General features: G+C 49.4%; 2 protein-coding genes across 2 annotated transcripts; one reads left to right on the top strand and one right to left on the bottom strand.

Annotated features, from left to right (window-relative positions):
* The first annotated feature begins 1,855 nt into the window (after window positions 1-1,855).
* Window positions 1,856-4,606, top strand: LOC117858758 (glycosyltransferase BC10). The gene is made up of 2 exons (XM_034741884.2): window positions 1,856-3,738; window positions 3,835-4,606. The coding sequence occupies exons 1-2, from the start codon at window positions 3,202-3,204 to the stop codon at window positions 4,474-4,476; spliced, it is 1,179 nt and encodes a 392-aa protein (XP_034597775.1). The 5' UTR covers window positions 1,856-3,201; the 3' UTR covers window positions 4,477-4,606.
* Window positions 4,607-5,493: 887 nt separating this feature from the next.
* On the bottom strand, window positions 5,494-7,893 carry LOC117858759 (uncharacterized). Its single transcript, XM_034741885.2, has 3 exons — window positions 7,538-7,893; window positions 7,067-7,428; window positions 5,494-6,151 (listed from the first exon to the last, which is right to left on the bottom strand). Exons 1-3 carry the CDS (start codon window positions 7,712-7,714, stop codon window positions 5,704-5,706), a joined length of 987 nt encoding a protein of 328 aa, XP_034597776.1. The 5' UTR covers window positions 7,715-7,893; the 3' UTR covers window positions 5,494-5,703.
* Window positions 7,894-18,803: the final 10,910 nt, after the last annotated feature.

Below are 18,803 nucleotides of genomic sequence, written 5' to 3'. Positions count from 1 at the left end.
AAACGAATTCTTCACGTCCAGCTGGTGGATCGGCCAGGCGTGAGAAGTGGCGATGCTGAGGACAGTCTGTATCGTCGTCGGTTTGACAACTGGACGGAAGGCCTCATCGTAGTCGATGTCGTGGCGCTACGAGAAGCCGCGAACCACCCAGCGTGTCTTGTGCCGAGCGAGGGACCCATCAGTATGGAACTTGTGCCGGAAGATCCACTTGCCCGACACGACATTGGCACCGGGAGGCCGCGGGACGAGGCGCCAGGTGTCGTTCTCGAGGAGGGCCTAAAACTCGTCAACCATGGCAGCACACCAGTTGGCATCAGCCAGAGCACTACGATAGTTTGCCGGAATTGGAGAGGGTGGAGAAGAAGTCGAGGCTGTCATGCCCTAGTAGTGGACCCGCTGGATTGCCCCAGTCACAGACCGAGTGACAGGGCGCGGAGGGTCGGGTGGCAACGATGGCCGACCGGTTGGAGCGCTCGTTGGTGCGGTCGGAGTGCTCCCCGGTGCGATGGGGGCGCTTGCCTGACCTGTCGGAGCGCGCGCCGGTCCGATCGGGGCACTCGTCGGGGTGGTCAGGGCACTATCCTGACCGGTCGGAGCGCGTGCCAGTGCCATTGGGGCACTCGCCTGCGCGGTCGGGGTGCTCGCCGGGATGGTCGGGATGCTCGCTAGTGCAGTCGAGGCGCTCGCCCGACCGGTCGGAGCGCGCGCCGGTGCGGTCGGGGCCGCACCCGCGCGTGGCGCCGTCGCGGTCGGAGCAGTTGGGAGGGCTGTGGTCGCGGTCGGGGCCGCAACCCACGCGTGGCGCGGTCGCAGTCAGAGCAGTCGGGAGCACGGTGGAGAGAGTGGACCCGCTCGCAGATGGAGCGGGGTACACGGCCCGCCCATGTAATAGGATGTGGGGTCGTCGTCAGTGAGTTCCTACAAAACAACTGGTGAGGGCCGCAGCTGCTAAACGCCTGACGATGGAGCGACCGAGGTGGAACTAGGAACATCGGAGGGGCTCGACAAAAGGAAGTCGAGCTACGACGGGTGAGCAGGGTGGGAGGAGAAGGGAAAGACGGATTCGTCGAAGACAACATGACGAGAGATGATGACTCAACGGGTGGACAAGTCAAGATAGCAGTACCATGTAGAGAAGTAGACAGGAAACACCACGCACCCAAATGAGGGGGGTGACCTCTATATACATGGCCAATATGGCTTGGAGCACAAAAAATACATCAAATGTACAAGAAAAGAATAAATACATCCTAATATACACATATACTTCCTAATAGTTGGAATCCCCTTTTTAACCTATCGGTGCTTGCATTATGAGAGAGCATAAACATAAAAATATTCCCAGCTGCTCCTCAACTCTAACACCATGGGTGTCACGTAATAAGTTCTCCACTGTAAGATAATTTGCTATAACTTCAAATATCTCAAGCTCCATCTTGAACTCCACTTTGCACCAATTCTCGTGGCCTTTCAAGATTTGTATAACCTTTTCAGCACCCGACAGAGTTGAGGTGTGCTCCGACCTTCACCATTCGCTCTTTTCCAAGAATCAGGATGCCCACTAGATAAATCTAATCGATCGAAGCATGAGCACTACCCAATCTGTCAAATTAGCATAATAAGCACCAGAGATTTCATAACAAGAGTAGAATTGGCAAAGCATATGACAAAAATCAGACATCGGTAGATCAAATGAACAAACTATGTCCCGTACCAAAACTGGAATACTAGCATTTTGGATCTGTAAATTAAGACTATGTCATCAGTGTATAAAAGATCATGTAATCCAAGTAGCAGATATTGGGACAAGCACAAGCATAACAGATCCAAGTAGCAGGAGCTCGATCTGGGGAGGACAAGGAGGAGAGAGGAAGGGCTCACCGAATCTTGGGACGAGGAAAGGCGGGGCAGTCAATGGAGCAGTGGTAACGAGCCGGTGACGAGGGGCGGCAGCGCCTAGATGGGGACGAGGATGAGGATGCGGAGAAGCGATGGCGCTTGGTCGGAGGGGGCGGCGTGGTGGAGCGGACGGGGAGGCAGCGTGGTGGAGTGGACAGGGACGGCGAGCGAGTCGCAGAGCAGTCGGGTGGCGAGTGGCGGATGGGGACGGGGTTGCGGCGTTCGGACCCGAGAGGTGGGGAGCACTGGTCCACGGAAAAACAGCGGATAGGGTATGACGGACCCGTGGTCGTGGACTGCCGAACGATACGAAAATTTGGCCCGAGGCCGAAACCCGCGTGGGGGCCTACGCGGGGAAAACAAGGGATCCCTGTGGGAATTTGGGTTCCCAAAGAGCCCTCAGCGCGCGGCTGTGTTTGACTATGGGCCTCCCGGCCCGTGCACCTGGGCGGCCCATCTAGAACTCAGAACAGTTAGTTGTGCTTGTAAACAGGGGGTAGTTTCGCCAAAAAAAGGCCCCCAAATTGTCGCGAAATCTCAATACGCTCCGGGGGCTGGCGTTGTTTATTTCAAGTCCCGTCTGCATATCGCGACTGCAAGCTGCACGATCCGATCCGGCCTTGTGCACACCGGTGGCAGTGGCACATCCCTATGCCTGTCCTCGGTATTAACATCTGATCCCCTGAGTTGTTGGACAGCTTCTTGTACATACTACCCTATCAGGGCTGACATTTCGAAGAACTTTCTATGTCCATCTCATATCCTCGCGCTTATCGTAAAAATCGATCACCCTTTACCTCTTGTGGTAGTACCCTTTCCAGCGTACTCCCCCCGTCCTGAAGTACAAGCTGTGATCCAGACATGTGTTCTTCGCCGCACTCATCTCCTTTTTCCTTGATCTCTCCTCCGACTTCCTTCTTCCCGGCCTGTTTTATTCCCACGCTGCCTCGATCTGACCAAAACTGATTCACTTCACTTTTCATGTGTCTGAAATATCGATCGGACTATACCTTTCTCCTGCGCTGTTCATGCCTTGCTCGTGAGGAAGGGATCCTCGGAATCAGGAACTAGAGGCTGGAGTGCGCGTTCATCCTGGTATCGCATGCTGGCCAATCTCACAAGCCATGCATCGCGCGGCCATTTTCACAGAGCTTAAATCTCCACCTCGTCAATGTCCGTCCAGCAGCATGCGTGCTCCCGTGTGTCTAGACGCGTAACACCGCTTGCCGTTTAGCAGCCAGCTCGTCGTGCGTGCCGACGTCGTACGCGCTTGTTGCGTTCCTCTGCGACAGCAAGCAGGGCATGAAGGGCGCGCTCGACGATTTCAAAGTGATGCTCACGAGGAACGAACCACTCACCGGCCTCGCCAGGGCGGTCGCGTTCCTTGTGATCTTCGCGCTCGGCGTCGTCGCCGGCCTCTGGGCGGCCGCCGGGGCCCGCCAGTCCTCCGGCGGCATCGTTCGCCCGAGCATCACGCGGTTCCCGAGCGCCGCCGTGTACCAGCCGAGCGCCGGCGACGGCGTCTGCTGCCGGCCCGACCCGGACGCCGGCTTCTCGGAGTTCGTGGCCCCGACGCGGCTCATGCACGACATGACGGACGAGGAGCTGTTCTGGCGCGCCACGTTGGTGCCGGCCGCCGCAAGTTACCCGTTCCAGCGGGTGCCCAAGGTGGCCTTCATGTTCCTCGCCGGCCACGGCGTCCTGCCGCTGGCGCCGCTCTGGGAGCGCTTCTTCCGCGGCCATGAGGAGCGCTTCTCCATCTACGTCCACGCGCCGCCTGGCGTGGCGATCAACGTCTCCGAGGACTCGCCGTTCCACGGCAGGCAGATCCCCAGCCAGGTCGGTGTCGCACGACGCCTGCACACGAGTCCCTTGGTTTAACTCGCGATCGCTCAATCGTTTGATGTCTCGCTGATGATGGTTTTAATCATTCAGGAAACCTCGTGGGGGTCCGTGTCGCTGATGGACGCCGAGAAGCGGCTGCTGGCGAACGCGCTGCTCGACTTCTCGAACGAGCGGTTCGTGCTCCTGTCCGAGAGCTGCATCCCGGTGCACAACTTCACGACGGTGTACGAGTACCTCGTCGGGTCGGAGCAGAGCTTCGTGGAGGTCTATTACCGGGACACCAAGCAGTGCCGCAACCGGTACAGCCGGCGCATGGCGCCTGACATCACGCTCCGGCAGTGGCGGAAGGGCTCCCAGTGGTTCGAGCTCGCCCGCGGCGTCGCCACCAGCATCCTGACGGACACGAGGTACTACACGCTGTTCCGGCGGCACTGCCGGCCGTCGTGCTACCCCGACGAGCACTACGTGCAGACGTACGTGGCCATGCGCCACGGCGACCGCAACTCGAACCGCACCGTCACGCACGTGGACTGGTCGACCGGGGGCGCCCACCCGGTGGCGTACGGCGCCAGGGACGCCACGCCGGAGCTGGTCCGGAGCATCAGGACGAGCCGGGAGCCCTGCACGCGCAACTCGCGCCCCACGACGACCTGCTACCTGTTCGCCAGGAAGTTCGCGCCCGACGCGCTGGGGCCGCTGCTCAACATGTCGGCCGCGGTCATGCACTACTGAAATTTTTTTCGCCAGGAGCTCGCCGCAACTTCGTGCTTCGGGGCACACGTTAGTCAGGCAGCGGCTGTAATTTTCTGTGACACCGTTTGACGAATGACTCTTACAAGTAAACACTCATGGTCATGGCTCATTTTGCCGGCATCTTGTTGCCGAGATTGCAACAGTGAGATGCGCCTGATCGACGACCCCAGGTACTCCTATGTCGGAATCGAGTTGTCCCACGGCGTTGGTGCTGCTGGCGGCAGCAGCAACCACTTGCACTGCGCCGAGCTGCCGCCTTGCCTACCAGTACCAAATGCCAATTGGCACTGAACCACCACGCCCTAGTGGCCGCAAAGGGTTCTCGATTTGGTTGTGCTTTCTCATCAGCAAGGAACAGCGGGGGCCCAACGAACGCCCCCGCGGCAGGCACCAACCCATTCTTCCATCCAGCTCCTCCGCTTTGCGATCCAACAACTAGGATCATTGCATTCAATCTCCGCACTTTCACTCGATTACGAGCGGTTCCTGGTGTTGTCGTGGTCCAGTTCGTCGATTTCTTCTCGACATCCGGCACCGGCAGGCCCTCGCTGGCCCAACAACTGGCCCATCAGCGCATCAGTGCAAACTCTCGCCCGGTTAATATAACCACCCTCCAAGCATCAGAGGCAACCTGTGATTAGCACAAAAGCCTGGGCAAAAGCGTAAAGCGGAGCTGCAATTCCTCAGGCAAGGAAAGGATTAGCCAAAGGTGTCACAGGCAGGTGATGCTGCAACCGGCAGTTCAGCAAGTCCCAAAAGGCCACCAGGGGCAGCTAGGCTGGGAGGATTAGCAGGTGAAGGTGGCATTTGGTATGGCAGTACTCCAATGCACTGTGAGGTGGTTAATGGAATGAATTAATGAAGTCGAAGTAACCAGACAGACTGCTGGTCAGGACAAAAAAAAAACTAAAAATAGAAGGGAGCGAGATCTCAATCTCATCAGGAATTCAGAACAAAGACATCCAGCTCATGCCACGAGCATGTGGGGTATCCACGGAACGGAAGGCTTGGCTCACGTTTCATATCATATAGAAAACCTGTATGTACAACGTCGTCTCCCTCTCCCCCTCCCTTCCTCTCTTTTATGTACTCACGCGCTATGATATGATGAGTATTAACATACGGCCAAGAAAACTTGATACGGTCGTCGGACTTGCGCCGGCACCACCACAAGCTCGGTCGACCGGTCCGATATTCCGATCCCGATCAGCAGGACCCTTTCAGGATCTCGGCGAGCCCGGTGCGCTGCTCGTCGGTGAGCTCCTTGGGGAAGACGATCTCGAACTTCACCCTGAGGTCGCCCCGCGCGCCCTTCTGCTCCGGGATCGGCATGCCTTCGCCGCCGATCACCTTCTCGTACCCGGGGCAGATGACCTCGTCCTGGAACGCGAGGCTCACCTTCTTGCCGCTGAGCAGCCGGAACGAGAAGGACCAGCCGGTGAGCGCGCTCACCAGCGGCACCTCCGCCTTGAGCACCAGGTCGTTGCCCACGCGCTTGAACGTCAGGTGCTTCTTCTCGGAGACGGTGAAGATGGCGTCGGCGGGCAGGCACCCGGGCCGCTCGTCACCCATGCCTTCGAACACGACCTGCTTCCCTTTCTTCCACCCCGGTTTCACCATCACCGTCTGGCTCACCTCCTTCTTAACAATTGACCTGCCCAAAGCACGAGCCCCATTAGTCGTCTATAAGCTCTAGCAATTCGAATACTGGAGTCCAAGAGTCAGTACAAGGAGGAACGAGGAAAGAGGCTCAGGAGTCATTGTCACTGAAAGAGAAAACCCTCCTAGGCCACCATCCACCCTCACATGTAAAAGAATTATGAATACTGACTATCGCTCAAAAAGGACCACTTCTTTGCTCGATAATAGATCCAAAATTGGGTATTAAAAGGCTCCAACAAACATGCACACACATATGTGGCAAAGAGAGCACCGTGGAGGGATTATCTTCTCAAGATAGGATCCCTAGCTGTACTAACCGCGTTCGGAAACATTGTTATCGTGGGCTTGTGTTAGGTAGGATAATCTTGCAAGAATAGCATAGATACCCGCAAGGCAAGGGGAAAGGGGTCAGGTCACAGTGACCCAAAGGCCACCCGTGTAAAGGTTTCATGCCTACTCCGTTCCAAAGCTAGCTAGATATTCCACTGGCAAATGCATGATGTAAAAGCAGTCACCCCCCACACTGTAAAAAAACAAGTGCTCGCGCCATATTCAGGAAAAGCAGAAAGTGATTGTGCTGGCGTACTGTTTATCGAGCGTTACCCAACAGTGCATTGCAGCGACTTGGGATTGGGGGGCACAATACAAAGTGGAATGTCTGTCGCCATCAGGCCGAGCTCTGAATTCTTGCCTAACCTCAAGTTTCTAAGCATCGATTCATTGCTAATTCTGAATTCATAGCTCTGCTTTGATTAAATTTTCCTCTTTGTTCTTTTGAAGAAGAAGAAAAAAGAATCTACTGACAGGTGATTGCTCGCCGGATTTCTAGTCAGTTTTCAATCAATCCGGTTCATGGATTAGGTGTAGCCGCGTCAAAAGGGAGATGAAAACAGAGGAAAGCAAGTACCCGTTCTTGGTGACGATGTCGCGGGTGAACTTGACCTCTTTCTTGCAGCCGCGGCAGAGCTCCTCGAGGGTGCATTCGAGCTTGCGCTCCAGCGGCGGCGCCTTGCGCATGATGGAGCTGGAGAACTCCGCGAAGGCGCGCCGCCCGCCGGAGTTGCCGGAGCTGTACACCTTCTTGAACTCCCTCGCCGGCGTGCCAGGCGCGCTCCTCGTGCAGAAGTCGTCGCTGCGCGTCCTATCCATGCGCGGCGCGACGCCGGCGCCGAGGCCGCCGCCGCCGAACGCCCCGCCCGCCCTCTCGCCCGCCCGGCCGTCGTTGCACAGCCCGAACACCGCCCTGTTCTCCTGCTGGTCCAGGAGCGCCTGCGCGAGAAGAAAACATCACGACACGGCACGGCACGCGCGCAATGCAGAAAAGCGCAATTCGCAGCAAGGAGCGCGCGGCACGGCAGGAAACGCCATCGGCGCTCACCTCGTAGGCCTCGCTGATGGCCTTGAAGCGCGCCTCGGCCTCGGGCTTGGACGACGGCGGGTGCTTGTCGGGGTGCCATTTCTTGACGAGGTTCTTGTACGCGGCGCGGATTTCCTGCGGCGAGGTGTCCTTGGGGATGTTGAGGATCTTGTGGTACAGCTCGGGCGGGTTCCCCATCGGAGGTGACGGGAAGGAAGATGATGTTGCTCCTGCGGGCGGGGGACGGGCCAGGCGCAGGGGAAAGCGCAGAGAGAGCCGAGCTGGGAGGGGAGAGAAACGAGGACTGGTGTGGTGGGTGGTTAAGTGGCGAGCAGAAATAGAGTGAGCGAGGGAGAGGAGTGGCTTTTATGTAGGGTCGTCTATTCGAACCGGTTTTATAGAGAGAGAAGACATGGGAGAGAGGGGGTTTTCTGCAATTGTGAATGGCAGTCATTGTGAGATGGAGGGTATTGATAGTCGTACAAGTGGTGCCATGGAGGTCATGAGGGTGAATTGTTGGCAATGGACATGGACAAAGATTGGAAGGGGAGGGAAGAGGCCGAACAATGTAATCGTGCCGTCGTGCGGAATTTGTAGCTCAAAACATCGTAATGTTAACTTTTGAAACGAATCTGGCAGGAGAGTTGTCGATTGTATTAAAAACAAATCTAGACTAGACATTCTTTACGAAAATGTGTCTCTTCGTGTGGAGCAGGCTGCGGGGCCCAAGAAGCGTCGGTAGCTCAAAAGCCCATTGTCCTTCTAGTGTCATCGATGGTCTACGAAGCTATCCTCGCGCTATGCATGCCACTCTATTCGTGAGGCCCAACTTCCGCTAAAGTCCCGCTAGTTAAACAATGCAAGTTTGGAATTTGTAGGCTAGCAATAGCATTCTCGACCCAAGCCCGTTACCATACGACAACATCCGCTCCACCTGCAATAGCATTCTCGACCCAAGCCCGTTACCATACGACAATATCCGCTCCACCTTAATGTGAGTTCAATATTTGTAAAAGGGCATAGTTCGTACTGCCGAGTTTAACAGAATTCACCGACTTCCGCCAAAGTCCCGCTAGTTAAACAATGCAAGTTTGGAATTTGCGGGCTAGCAATAGCATTCTCGACCCAAGCTCGTTACCATAAGACAACATCCGCTCCACCTTAATGTGAGTTCAATATTTGTAAAAGGTCATAGTTCGTACTGCCGAGTTTAACAAAATTCACTCGCTCAGCATTGTCACTACTTCTCGCCGCTCATCCTTCACCAAAATGCACCCGACGATGCCTCACCTTGCATCCCCATTCATCATCCAATGCCTTTATCGTTGGTTACACGGTCCGTTGAAGCTAAGAGGGCACATGCTCTCACTTAAATCCTACACGTAGTGGAAGTCTGCAAATCTTCACCATATACACTTATTTTTTATGATCAAGTAGAGTGTGCCCTCACTCAAAATTCATTCTAAGTTCACCCCTGTTACACCTACCTCACAAGTCACAAGACATCTTCCCTTGTATGAACCTAGAAGGTAATTCCTATCGTTGGTTTTGTTAAACTTCAATGACTAAGTCGTTATTATAAGCGAAAATAATATTGAAAATATGAGGAGAAAGGTTTCTACTATTCATGTTGATATTAGTGAACATGGGAGAAGATATTTTGATGATCATGTTGCTGTGCAAGTTTGCAAATTAATACCATAGCAAGTTCTGAATTTTTTTTGTTGTCTACGGTGAAGTAAGCGTGAAAAACAATCTAGTGTGACCATAAGTCACACGTCACGTGAATCGTAAGCTACCAAGTGATGTCAAGTAGTCAAACACCCCCAGGCATTATCTTTTGAACAAGAAACTGTTGCTTTACTACGGCTATGGCCATGGATAGATATAGACAGATATTGTTTCAATATCTTGCAGATATTGCGTTACAATATATCAGTCCATTTATTGTGCCTAAGTTCCTAAGGAGATATAGGTATAATTTAATTTCTTGTGGCTGTTGTGTTATGCTGTATCATTTGTCTTTAATATCATTGTCTTAAAAAATAAAAAATACCCTCGCGATTTCAAAATGTAAGATACTTAATTCTTGGCTTAAGTTAGATTTCTTTAACTTGGCTAAATTTATAAAAATATACATTTGCTGCTTTATTGTGGCTATATCCATGGATAGATATAGATACAGTTTGAATATCTTGCAGATATTGTGTCACACTATATCTGTATATTTATTCTGCTTGTGCTCCCTCTTCAGTATCTTTGTTTTAAAAATAAAAAAACTCCATTCCAAAAAGTAATACTGTGGTTTAATTTTGTTACGAGGCAAACTTCTCTATTTGGACCAAATTCATAAAATAACATTAACCTTTGTTGCTTTTTTTTTGAACTTAAACCTTTGTTGCTTTTTATTGTGGCTGTGTTCATGGATAGGTATAGATATAGTTCCAATGCTTTGCATGTATATCTGTCTCTTTCTGTATGTGTCGGTGTTTAGACCTAGCAATCTACCCAGGGGGTGTCCGAGGTAATGTTTTAGTTGGTGGGGCTTGTCGAGATCAAGAACTTGAAGGTAAATGCAGACACACGATTTAGATAGGTTCGGGCCGCTAGATTGTGTAATACCCTACGTCATGTGCGTTAGTTGGATTGAATTATCGTGGAGGGGGTCCCTGCCTCACCTTATATAGTCTGGGCAGGGTTAAAGGTCGGTTGGTTACAAGAATACTAGTCGGATACGATTAGAGGAGTTCTACTCTATTACAACAAGTACTTTCCTAATCCTCGACTAATTCCCATCTTTTCATGTAGACTACACCGTCCTGCGTCATGGTCTCCATGTCAGATGCGTCTCGATGTCCAGCCCCACGTTTAGAACTGTCCAAACCTTCTGGTGGACATATAGATGTATGTACGGTAGTATGTTCCTGAATATGAGATATAATTTCAATTTCCTATAGCTATCTATTATCTTAATACAAGAGTGTTAAAAGAAGCCATCACGTTTGACGAGAGGGTTTAGAAATTACCACGTTAATCGAAAAAAGAGAAAAATATGCACCGATAGATTTCATGAAGATCCAAAGGTCTATATTAAACCACCCATAGTCCATATCCAAAAAGATTAACAAATAGATAAATTGGGAACTTAAGAAAAAGAAAATAGACCCATATCATAACGCTAGAGACTTTTCACCACAGATGTAAATCCATGGAGGGTACACGTGCTATTTTAGTCAATCAATCATTTAGTTTTTCAGAGGGACGTAAACAATAAAAAATGATGTGTATTAGTATTAGGAAACAATTTGCTTTCCGGACAAAGAGGAAAACAACAAAAGAAAATAAAAAATCACCCTCTATGCAAATACTATTGGTTTTCGATATGTATTACTATTAGGAGCAATTTGATTTCCGGGGAAAAAATAAATGTTGCCTGTGTGCCTGTCTGTGAATTAGGTGTTGCCTGTGGGCGGGCTGCAAGGTGATGGTAACGAAAAAAGATCCATTCAAATTAAATATGGGTTCACAGAAAAAGTATGTGGCATGCTAATACGCTATAAAAAGTATAGCTTTGGGATAAGATTTATAAAAGAAAATAAAACTGACATTTTAACCAGGGGCGGATCCGGGGGGCTAGGGGGCTGCAGCCACCCCCGAGAGCCCGATTTTACCTGTAAAATATTGTAGACAAAGCCTCAAATCACCATTAATTTCTAGCTCTAACCCTTAATCTCTACTATTTAGCCCCCCCGAGGTGTTCATCCTGGTTCCGCCCCTGATTTTAACCGATGGTGGTATTTACAATAAAGCCAAAATCAATGAAGACAACATAAAACTATACTAAAATAATTATAATATTAGTATCCAAAAAACTACGACCGTAGCAACTCACGTATACGCATGCACACGCAATCCTATCAATACACACATGCATCCCTATCCATATGAGCACCTCTGAGAGACTGATTTGAAAGATACTCAAGATTGATAAAGTCACCACTAGCACCTTGCTATCGACATGCATGTCGCCTACCACTAAAAGAACCAGTTAAATCTTAAAAAATTCAGGAAAATGTGAGCACCCACACGGGGTTGGGGACTCGAAATGAATACACACATGCAACCCTATCCTTATAAGGACCTCTGAGAGGCTAAGCCGACAGATCCTCAAGATTGACGAAGTCATCACTAGCACCTCGCTATCAACAGGCATGTCGCCTACCACTGAAACGGTAGTACCGGTTACATCCTAAAAAATAGGAAAATACGAGCACCCACGCAGAGTTGATGACTCAAACCCAAATGGATAAGTTCCACCATAAAGAAACTTATCAGCTGAGCTATGGAGATGCTATGGTACTAAGATTAGCCATCAACAAGTATTGAGGATCCTCAAATCTATGAAGCGGTGTTGTTAGCGTTATCAACTTGGAGGAACCCCCTACAACAGAGAAGAACTTTGGAAGAGGAAGCCCCCATAAAAGATAATACCTAAGCATTAAAATAAGCTATCATGTTCATTCTCAAGGGCTAAAAATTCTCATGTTAATTAGAAAGATAGAGAAAACTATGCCATTTGATTTTCCATGGGCTTATGTTATAATGGTGGATCAGTTACATTAACACATAGAGTACTTAAGCTATACTTAAGCAATCCAGTCAGAAGTTTGATTAAAAAGAAGCAAAGGAAATCAATTGATATTGTTTATTAGGGTTGCATTAGACTAAGTTATTACAAAAGCAACAACCATTATTATCTAAGAAACAAAAGATGAACGGATTGGTATTCCTAGAATTAGCGGGGTGCAATGAGAGAGATGATTTGAGGAGATCCACTGGGTCCTAAATTTCCATCCTGGCGGTAGTCTGATCAGTAGAGCAAATGCGAAAAATAGGAAGCAGCAGGTGAAGCACCTGCTGAAAGTCATAGATGCTTCATAGCTGCTGGTGAGATGAAAAGAATGGCCAAAGGAGATAGAAACAAAGTAAAATCTTTCAAAAAAGATAGAAACAAAGTAAAAAAATTGATTTCCCAAAGGGAAGGAGAGGACCGATGATAGAGATATCATGGTGTGTCCTGATGCCATGTTTTCTATTCTTTTCCAATTAATGCCAGAATTAATGAATTTTTAGAAAAGTATAAAAATAGTAAATGAATCAAGAAAATGTGAAATTAAGTAAAATTGAAGATCCAAAGTCGGGGTAAATATATAGTAGAATTATGTAAAATTAACAATTGGTTCTCATCTGGCTTCGAAATAAAACATAACCAAATAAAAGTCTACCTCAAATAGAAGGGAAATTGAGCTAGAAGGATATTTTAATTTACCCTACCCTAAGACGCAAGAGGAGCTAGCTAGCTAGCTGAGTAATATGCATATGTGAACATACGGTCGAAGGAAGCAAAAGGTGATTTTTTTATGAACTGGACGCACAAGTGATCCATGGGGTTGAGCATGAAAGCCAAGCCAACAGAATGCGGCCAGCAGTAGTTCGCCGGTGGCAAGAGTGGCAGTTTGGGCAAAACCACACCGCTTCGACCCAAAAATGATAGCATCATTGCATTATACGCGGCCTACGAGGATGGCTTCCGAAATAGGGAGATAGCGAGTGCAAAGTGTCAACAAATATCAAGAAAAATTGTGACCAAGGTCTCAACAAGGCAGTGAAAAAAATAGCTCCGAAAAAACACAGTGGCAAAATTAGAGCAACCTAAAGGAAATGGCTGGCACATGCACCCAAATATTGTGAGAAAACAGGTATGAGCCCAATTGCCAAGAGGAGCTAGAAATTATCACGGTAATCGGGGAAAAAAGAGAGAAGAATATAGACCGTTGAATTTTATGATGATCTAACTGTCTAGATTGATCTAAGTCTATGTCATGAACGATTAATAAATACATTAATATAGCTAAATAATGGTGATGTTCTAAATTTGAGTATTCCTATTATAAAACAATTTCACTAGAAGGAGAAAAACTAATGGAAAACAGCATGGAAGGACAAAGAAAAGAAACACATATCTACGTGTTGCAAGGAGGCGGCCTTAATCAAGGAGCACGCACAACTATTGGGAACCATGTAGCATCAGTCCCAAATCTCCATGTTGCAAGGAGGTAGCCTGTATGACTAGTTCAGCAGCCTAACTCTTCAAAGGAGAACAAAACAAGATAGGGCTCTCTAGAGATTCAAGGCTACACGGCTACAGGGACATGTGTATAGTCACATAGGGTTTAATTTGCTAGCATGAGCAGAGTGGTGGCTACTGCAAAAAAAAAGGGTCACATTTATGGTCAAAAGATAGAAGAGAACAACAACGGCATGGTGTGGCCACCATGGAACTATAATGCAACTTCTGAACTAAAGAAAGTGCGCATTTTAGAGGGTGTGACAAAAAAAATATGAAGAAATACGCTAGGGTGGCCATGGAGAAGCACAACTTAAAACCACCACCATATAGGGAACAATTACATTCAAACGAAAAGGAGATAAAACGTAAGCATGGAATGGCCATGGCAAAACAGTGACATGATTTTGATCTAGAAGACGAAGAAAGAGTTTCATATGGGAGAGGACCAGATTACGAGAAGGTGGTGACCATGTAGAAAAGCATTGGGTTGGCCTTGAAGAAGCGCAGCCGGATAGCAGCACGTGGAGAAAAATTGCAATATTAGTCTATTAGAATATAGAAGAGAAGAGCAGCGGGGTCACTGGGTTATTGGACATTGAAACACAAAGAAAGAAATGAGGTTTGGCCATGATAAGAACTAAAGAGGATGCATCTCCTCTTTAAGGTTCGGCTTCAAACTTAACAAATTTTAATTATTATTTCTGGTATTATACATTGAACCACTTAACTACTTGACTGTATCTTCTTCTTGCCCTAAAAAATATATCTTCTAAAAGTCAGAGGATAAATCGTCACCATAACTAAAAACCTCGAACAAAGCTGGGCATCACCACTCAAAAATAAAGAATTATATTCTTATTAAATACGTATAATTCTTTACGTCAGTTTTAGTAAGTAAATTCTATGCAAGATATCCCCTGTTTTAACCGTCACTACAAAATATGATGATTAAGGCCAGTTTTAGTGGGAGTTTCATATAAAATTTTATCAGCATTAATTTCTATGCCACATTAACAATTTTGCTAACTTGGCAAGATCTTTATGAGGAGAGGGAGGAGTTTTATTCACATGAAAACCAGCAGGCACAGTTACCAAGTTTGCAGTCTTGACAACAGTGCAATAGAACTGTGCATTGAGACTGGTCTAATAAAAACACACAACATATCTTTGTTTGGGACATTAAAATAAATAATTTATTCTGAAGAAAAATAATTAAATTTGGGCATACAAATTACTAGGTTAGCGCGGGCCACCTTACTAGTTGTGTTATACTGTATCCGTCCATTTATTGTGCTTCTGTTCGTGAATTGATATCGCTGTACTTTTAGTATCTTGCGCACCAACAATGGAACTATGGAAGCCTTGCAAAGATAAAATTTCCTCACTGAATCGCGAATGCCTCAATTACTGATTACGGTCTCTTCCCACGTGGACGAGTCCTTGTGCGCGTGCATGACATACGTGCCGACAGACGTACGTGCTGGTCGGAGCCAGCTTTGCGATACTAACTCCTTCCTTTTTTATTCGGTGGCGTACTATTCCTTTGTCAAGGGTCGGAAACTCGGAAGGCGACGAGTGCACGAGCCAGTCAGCCAAACGACCTCCATTCCATCCCCATGTAGTATCCATGCAATGAACAGGCACTGCAGTGCTTGATTAACGCCAACTAATCCCCATATTGCTGAACAAGTACTCCGGTGGTAGTATCAACAGCCAACAGAGCAGACCACTTGAAGGCTTGAAGCCCAAGCGCAGCGTCCGAGCCGGAATCGAGATCGATCAGTGTGCATCACATTGGCGACTCCCACGATTCGATCCGCTGAATCAGCAGGAGCCCTGGTGCAGGCAGGTGAATGATTGATGGGGCGAATAATAAGTACGGCACGGTTAGCAAGCAATAATTGTCCGTACCGGCAGCGTAACCAGCGGCCTCTCGTGCTGTCCGCCAGCCACGGCGGCCGCTCCCGCTCGACTCGATCCAGATCAATCATCCACTGACTCCACTCCACTCGTTTTCCACTGTGCTGTCAGCCGCGCCCGCGCTGCTACCAAACAATTTCCCCCGGCCGGCTCCCTCCTGCAGCTCGATGCCTCGATCGCATTGGCCCATAGAAAATTGGGCGCCGTATTATTCCACCACGCCATTGGCGGCAGATGGATGGAGCCGCACGCTGGCTGCTTGCATTGAGAGGCCAGAGACCCATTTTATTACGAAACCAGTGGGCGTACGGTCCCGCATGGAGCAGAAAGAAGCAGATCGATCGGCGGACCAGTCAACAGTCGCCATGCGCTCCGGGCTCCCCTTCCTTCCTTCCTTCCTTGGATTCTTCCTACCGAGCACGGGCCTCGTGCATGTGCGAGCGCGATGAGGTCGCCAGGTAGGAGGCTGGAGGCGAAGGAAGCCGATTTGATGATGAATGGAAACGACTCGTCGCGGATGCCACGTACTCGGGCACAGTACTGCCGCTCCCGATCTGGGCAACAGTGGAGTGGCACGTAGAAGGGGGTACCCAAGTACCAACCAAGGGCCAGCGGCCAGCGGCACAAGACGACGTAGGCAGCTTTTTTCGTCAAGGCGAAGATGAATGGCTCCGGCAGTGGCAACTTCCGATCCGGATCGCGGGGCCGCAGGGGGATCGGAAGGCATAAATGGAGGAGGAACAGTGCGATGCGATCTGACGCTGTAGGTTGGTAGGTTCTCACTCACGACTCCTTCGGACTACAGCCACGACCTGCAACTAGCTAGCCAGGCCGGGTAAAAACACAGCTCTCGATGAGTTGAATCGGGCAATTGGCTAGCTCCTAGCGCGCGCGTACGTCTAGGCTGCACACACGAACACGTGCTATAAGAAAATGAGCGGACGCTGGCACCAGTAATTTCACGTTTCCAGAGCCGATCGAGCTCGGTTTGGTGGCCTCTTCTCGATCGGCGGTGCGGCCGTGCGTATAGAATGGGAGCCCGGCTCCGGGGACTTTGGGGTACCGACAGCCCGCGGATCAGCGTAGGGCGCGGCCAGATCGCCCGTCCGGAACCCAGAGACGTTCGTCACATGCCGCACGTTACCCGCGGCCGCTGATGGGTGCTCGCCCGCGGGCAAACTTTTACGTGCCGCACGCGCGATCTCGCTTCCTTTTGCGTCTCTGTCCCGTGAAACAGCCGGCGCAGCGCGCGCGGTGCGGTTTGGGTAAGGCGAGGGAACGATGCCCCCGCGCGGCCGGGGCGCGGTCCTGGGTGCGAGCGCGTCGCGTGTTGGGTGGTGGAGGTCGATTTCCCGGCCGGGGCGCGCGGCGCGCGGGGTACGCGCTACGCGGGCAGGGAGTGAATGGACGCGCGCACGGGTGAGAGCACAGCAGCTGCGCCCGGGGTCTGTCGGTCGGCCAATTCTCGGCACGGTGTGGGCTTTGCCTCGGTTCCGGCGGATTCGTTGCTGGCTTTGCATTTTCCATGGCTAGGTTCACTAGGCTCGTGTGCGGTTATCGAAACCCAAGCGACTGGACCTGCCCATACACTGACTTCTACTAGTCTTCTAGACACACTCGCTCAGCACAAATAGCCGAGCTCGAATCGTTTCTTTTCTTCACCGCTGAAAGAGACACGGCACAAGGCTCTAGCGATGGGAGGGAGCAGGAAGGGCCAAGGAGGACTACTGCTTGCAGTTAGGGGGTCACTTTTGGCCGACAACTCTGCCAAATTGGAACCATATTAATGCCCCAGAATTCAATGTTCTCTCCTTCTTGATCCCAATCCGTGGACACGATCAGCTCGCACGTCACCGGACCCTGTCCTCGAGCGGCAAATGTTCGCACCAAACCACGACGGATTAGTACTAACACTCCTACCAGAAAGATTAACCAATAGCAGCAGCGGCAAGGGGAAAAAGAAAATTCCAACAGGGCAAGTGGTTGAGTGAAACATGAAAGGGTGGTGGACCGGTTTGACCTTGTTCTGCGTCCAGGTCAGGTCCATGTATATGTGTGTCGTACTACGTGTGCTACTTGATTTTGACGCTTCAACCGAGATTAGTTACACAAGAAGAGCAGCGAGGTGAAATTTTCCGGTGGAAAGGGAGGTCGGAAGCGACAGAGCTGGTAAGTCAGCAACCATGCAGAATCTCTGTTGGTCGTTGTGATATCGGATCACCGTTTTTCGTTGGTTAGAGAAAAGAAACATGCAGTAAAGCTGAAGCAAGAACGATAGGATTCCAATGATTAACTGACTGAACCGAAGAGAATCCAATGATTTGCGTACAAATATAGCCATTCTCTCGAATTTCTTTTTTTAGTTGTTTTTAGTCCCAGTGCCTTAGTTCTGACAGGAAATGAAAACGATATTTCCATGATTTTTTTTATTTCAGGAAAATTTACTTATTGCAACGTAACCCAAGGGATGTTATTCCAGTTGGAGTTGACACTGAAACAGTGTGAAGTACGTCCTGAGCCTCAGATGGAGTTAAGCCTACGTGGATCGGTTCCCTTTTCGCTCTGGTATACATGAACCCTTTTCGTACACTCGTCCGATTTGTAATGGCAGGAAATGAGTGGGGAAAAAGTAAGCAAAATTGTCAACATATGCAGCAGATGGATTTATATAGGCAACAAATTGCTATAGATGTTGCTAGGGAGAGGGCCCTCCAATTAACCATCTCTGCAAAAGAGATCTGAAGTTGGCAACATGATCATAAAATGGTCATTTTGCGAATCATTGCATGTTTATTGCTTTCAAGTTCTTGGAGCCTACCACTCATTTTTTTTAAAAAAATGAAAGCACTTGGAGCCTACTATATGCTAAATTGGAGTATGGTATTTCATTTCTCTTCAATCTTTTGCCTTTCTTTGATTGAGAATTAAGATAGCCGCCCTGGTCGATGTCTTTGATCTTGTCCTCTTCTTTCCTAATGGAAGCTGAAGGCTACTTAGAAAATAGTCAGTTGACAATGATATTTGCGTGGCAGATAACAGGATAGCATGATTAGATTCCCCGTCATTACCACAAACCAATACTAGGATTAGAACATTGTGATGACAGTTTGGCATGCGCTTTACTGGTGTCCAAATCACAGCTGCCCCATCAGGTCCAAGGTAATTAGGTAAACCAGCGCAATCATTTCTTTCTTTCAAGATCTTGTTTTGGTTCTCCGGGTCATTGTTGCAACCAGT

The sequence above is a fragment of the Setaria viridis genome, chromosome 5 (genome assembly GCF_005286985.2).
Source record: "Setaria viridis chromosome 5, Setaria_viridis_v4.0, whole genome shotgun sequence".
Lineage (NCBI taxonomy): Eukaryota > Viridiplantae > Streptophyta > Magnoliopsida > Poales > Poaceae > Setaria > Setaria viridis.
The sequence above is the reverse complement of the archived record's forward strand: the minus strand, read 5'-3'. Positions and strand labels throughout refer to the sequence as shown.

Bases quoted from the DNA above. Each gene is read 5' to 3' on its own strand.
- LOC117858758 (XM_034741884.2), top strand. From the start codon at position 3,202: ATGAAGGGCGCGCTCGACGATTTCAAAGTGATGCTCACGAGGAACGAA. The intron at 3,739-3,834 runs GTCGGTGTCGCA...TTAATCATTCAG, and splicing joins GCAGGCAGATCCCCAGCCAG to GAAACCTCGTGGGGGTCCGT.
- LOC117858759 (XM_034741885.2), bottom strand. From the start codon at position 7,714: ATGGGGAACCCGCCCGAGCTGTACCACAAGATCCTCAACATCCCCAAG. The intron at 7,429-7,537 runs GTGAGCGCCGAT...CTTCTCGCGCAG, and splicing joins CCATCAGCGAGGCCTACGAG to GCGCTCCTGGACCAGCAGGA. The intron at 6,152-7,066 runs GTACTTGCTTTC...TGCTTTGGGCAG, and splicing joins GACATCGTCACCAAGAACGG to GTCAATTGTTAAGAAGGAGG.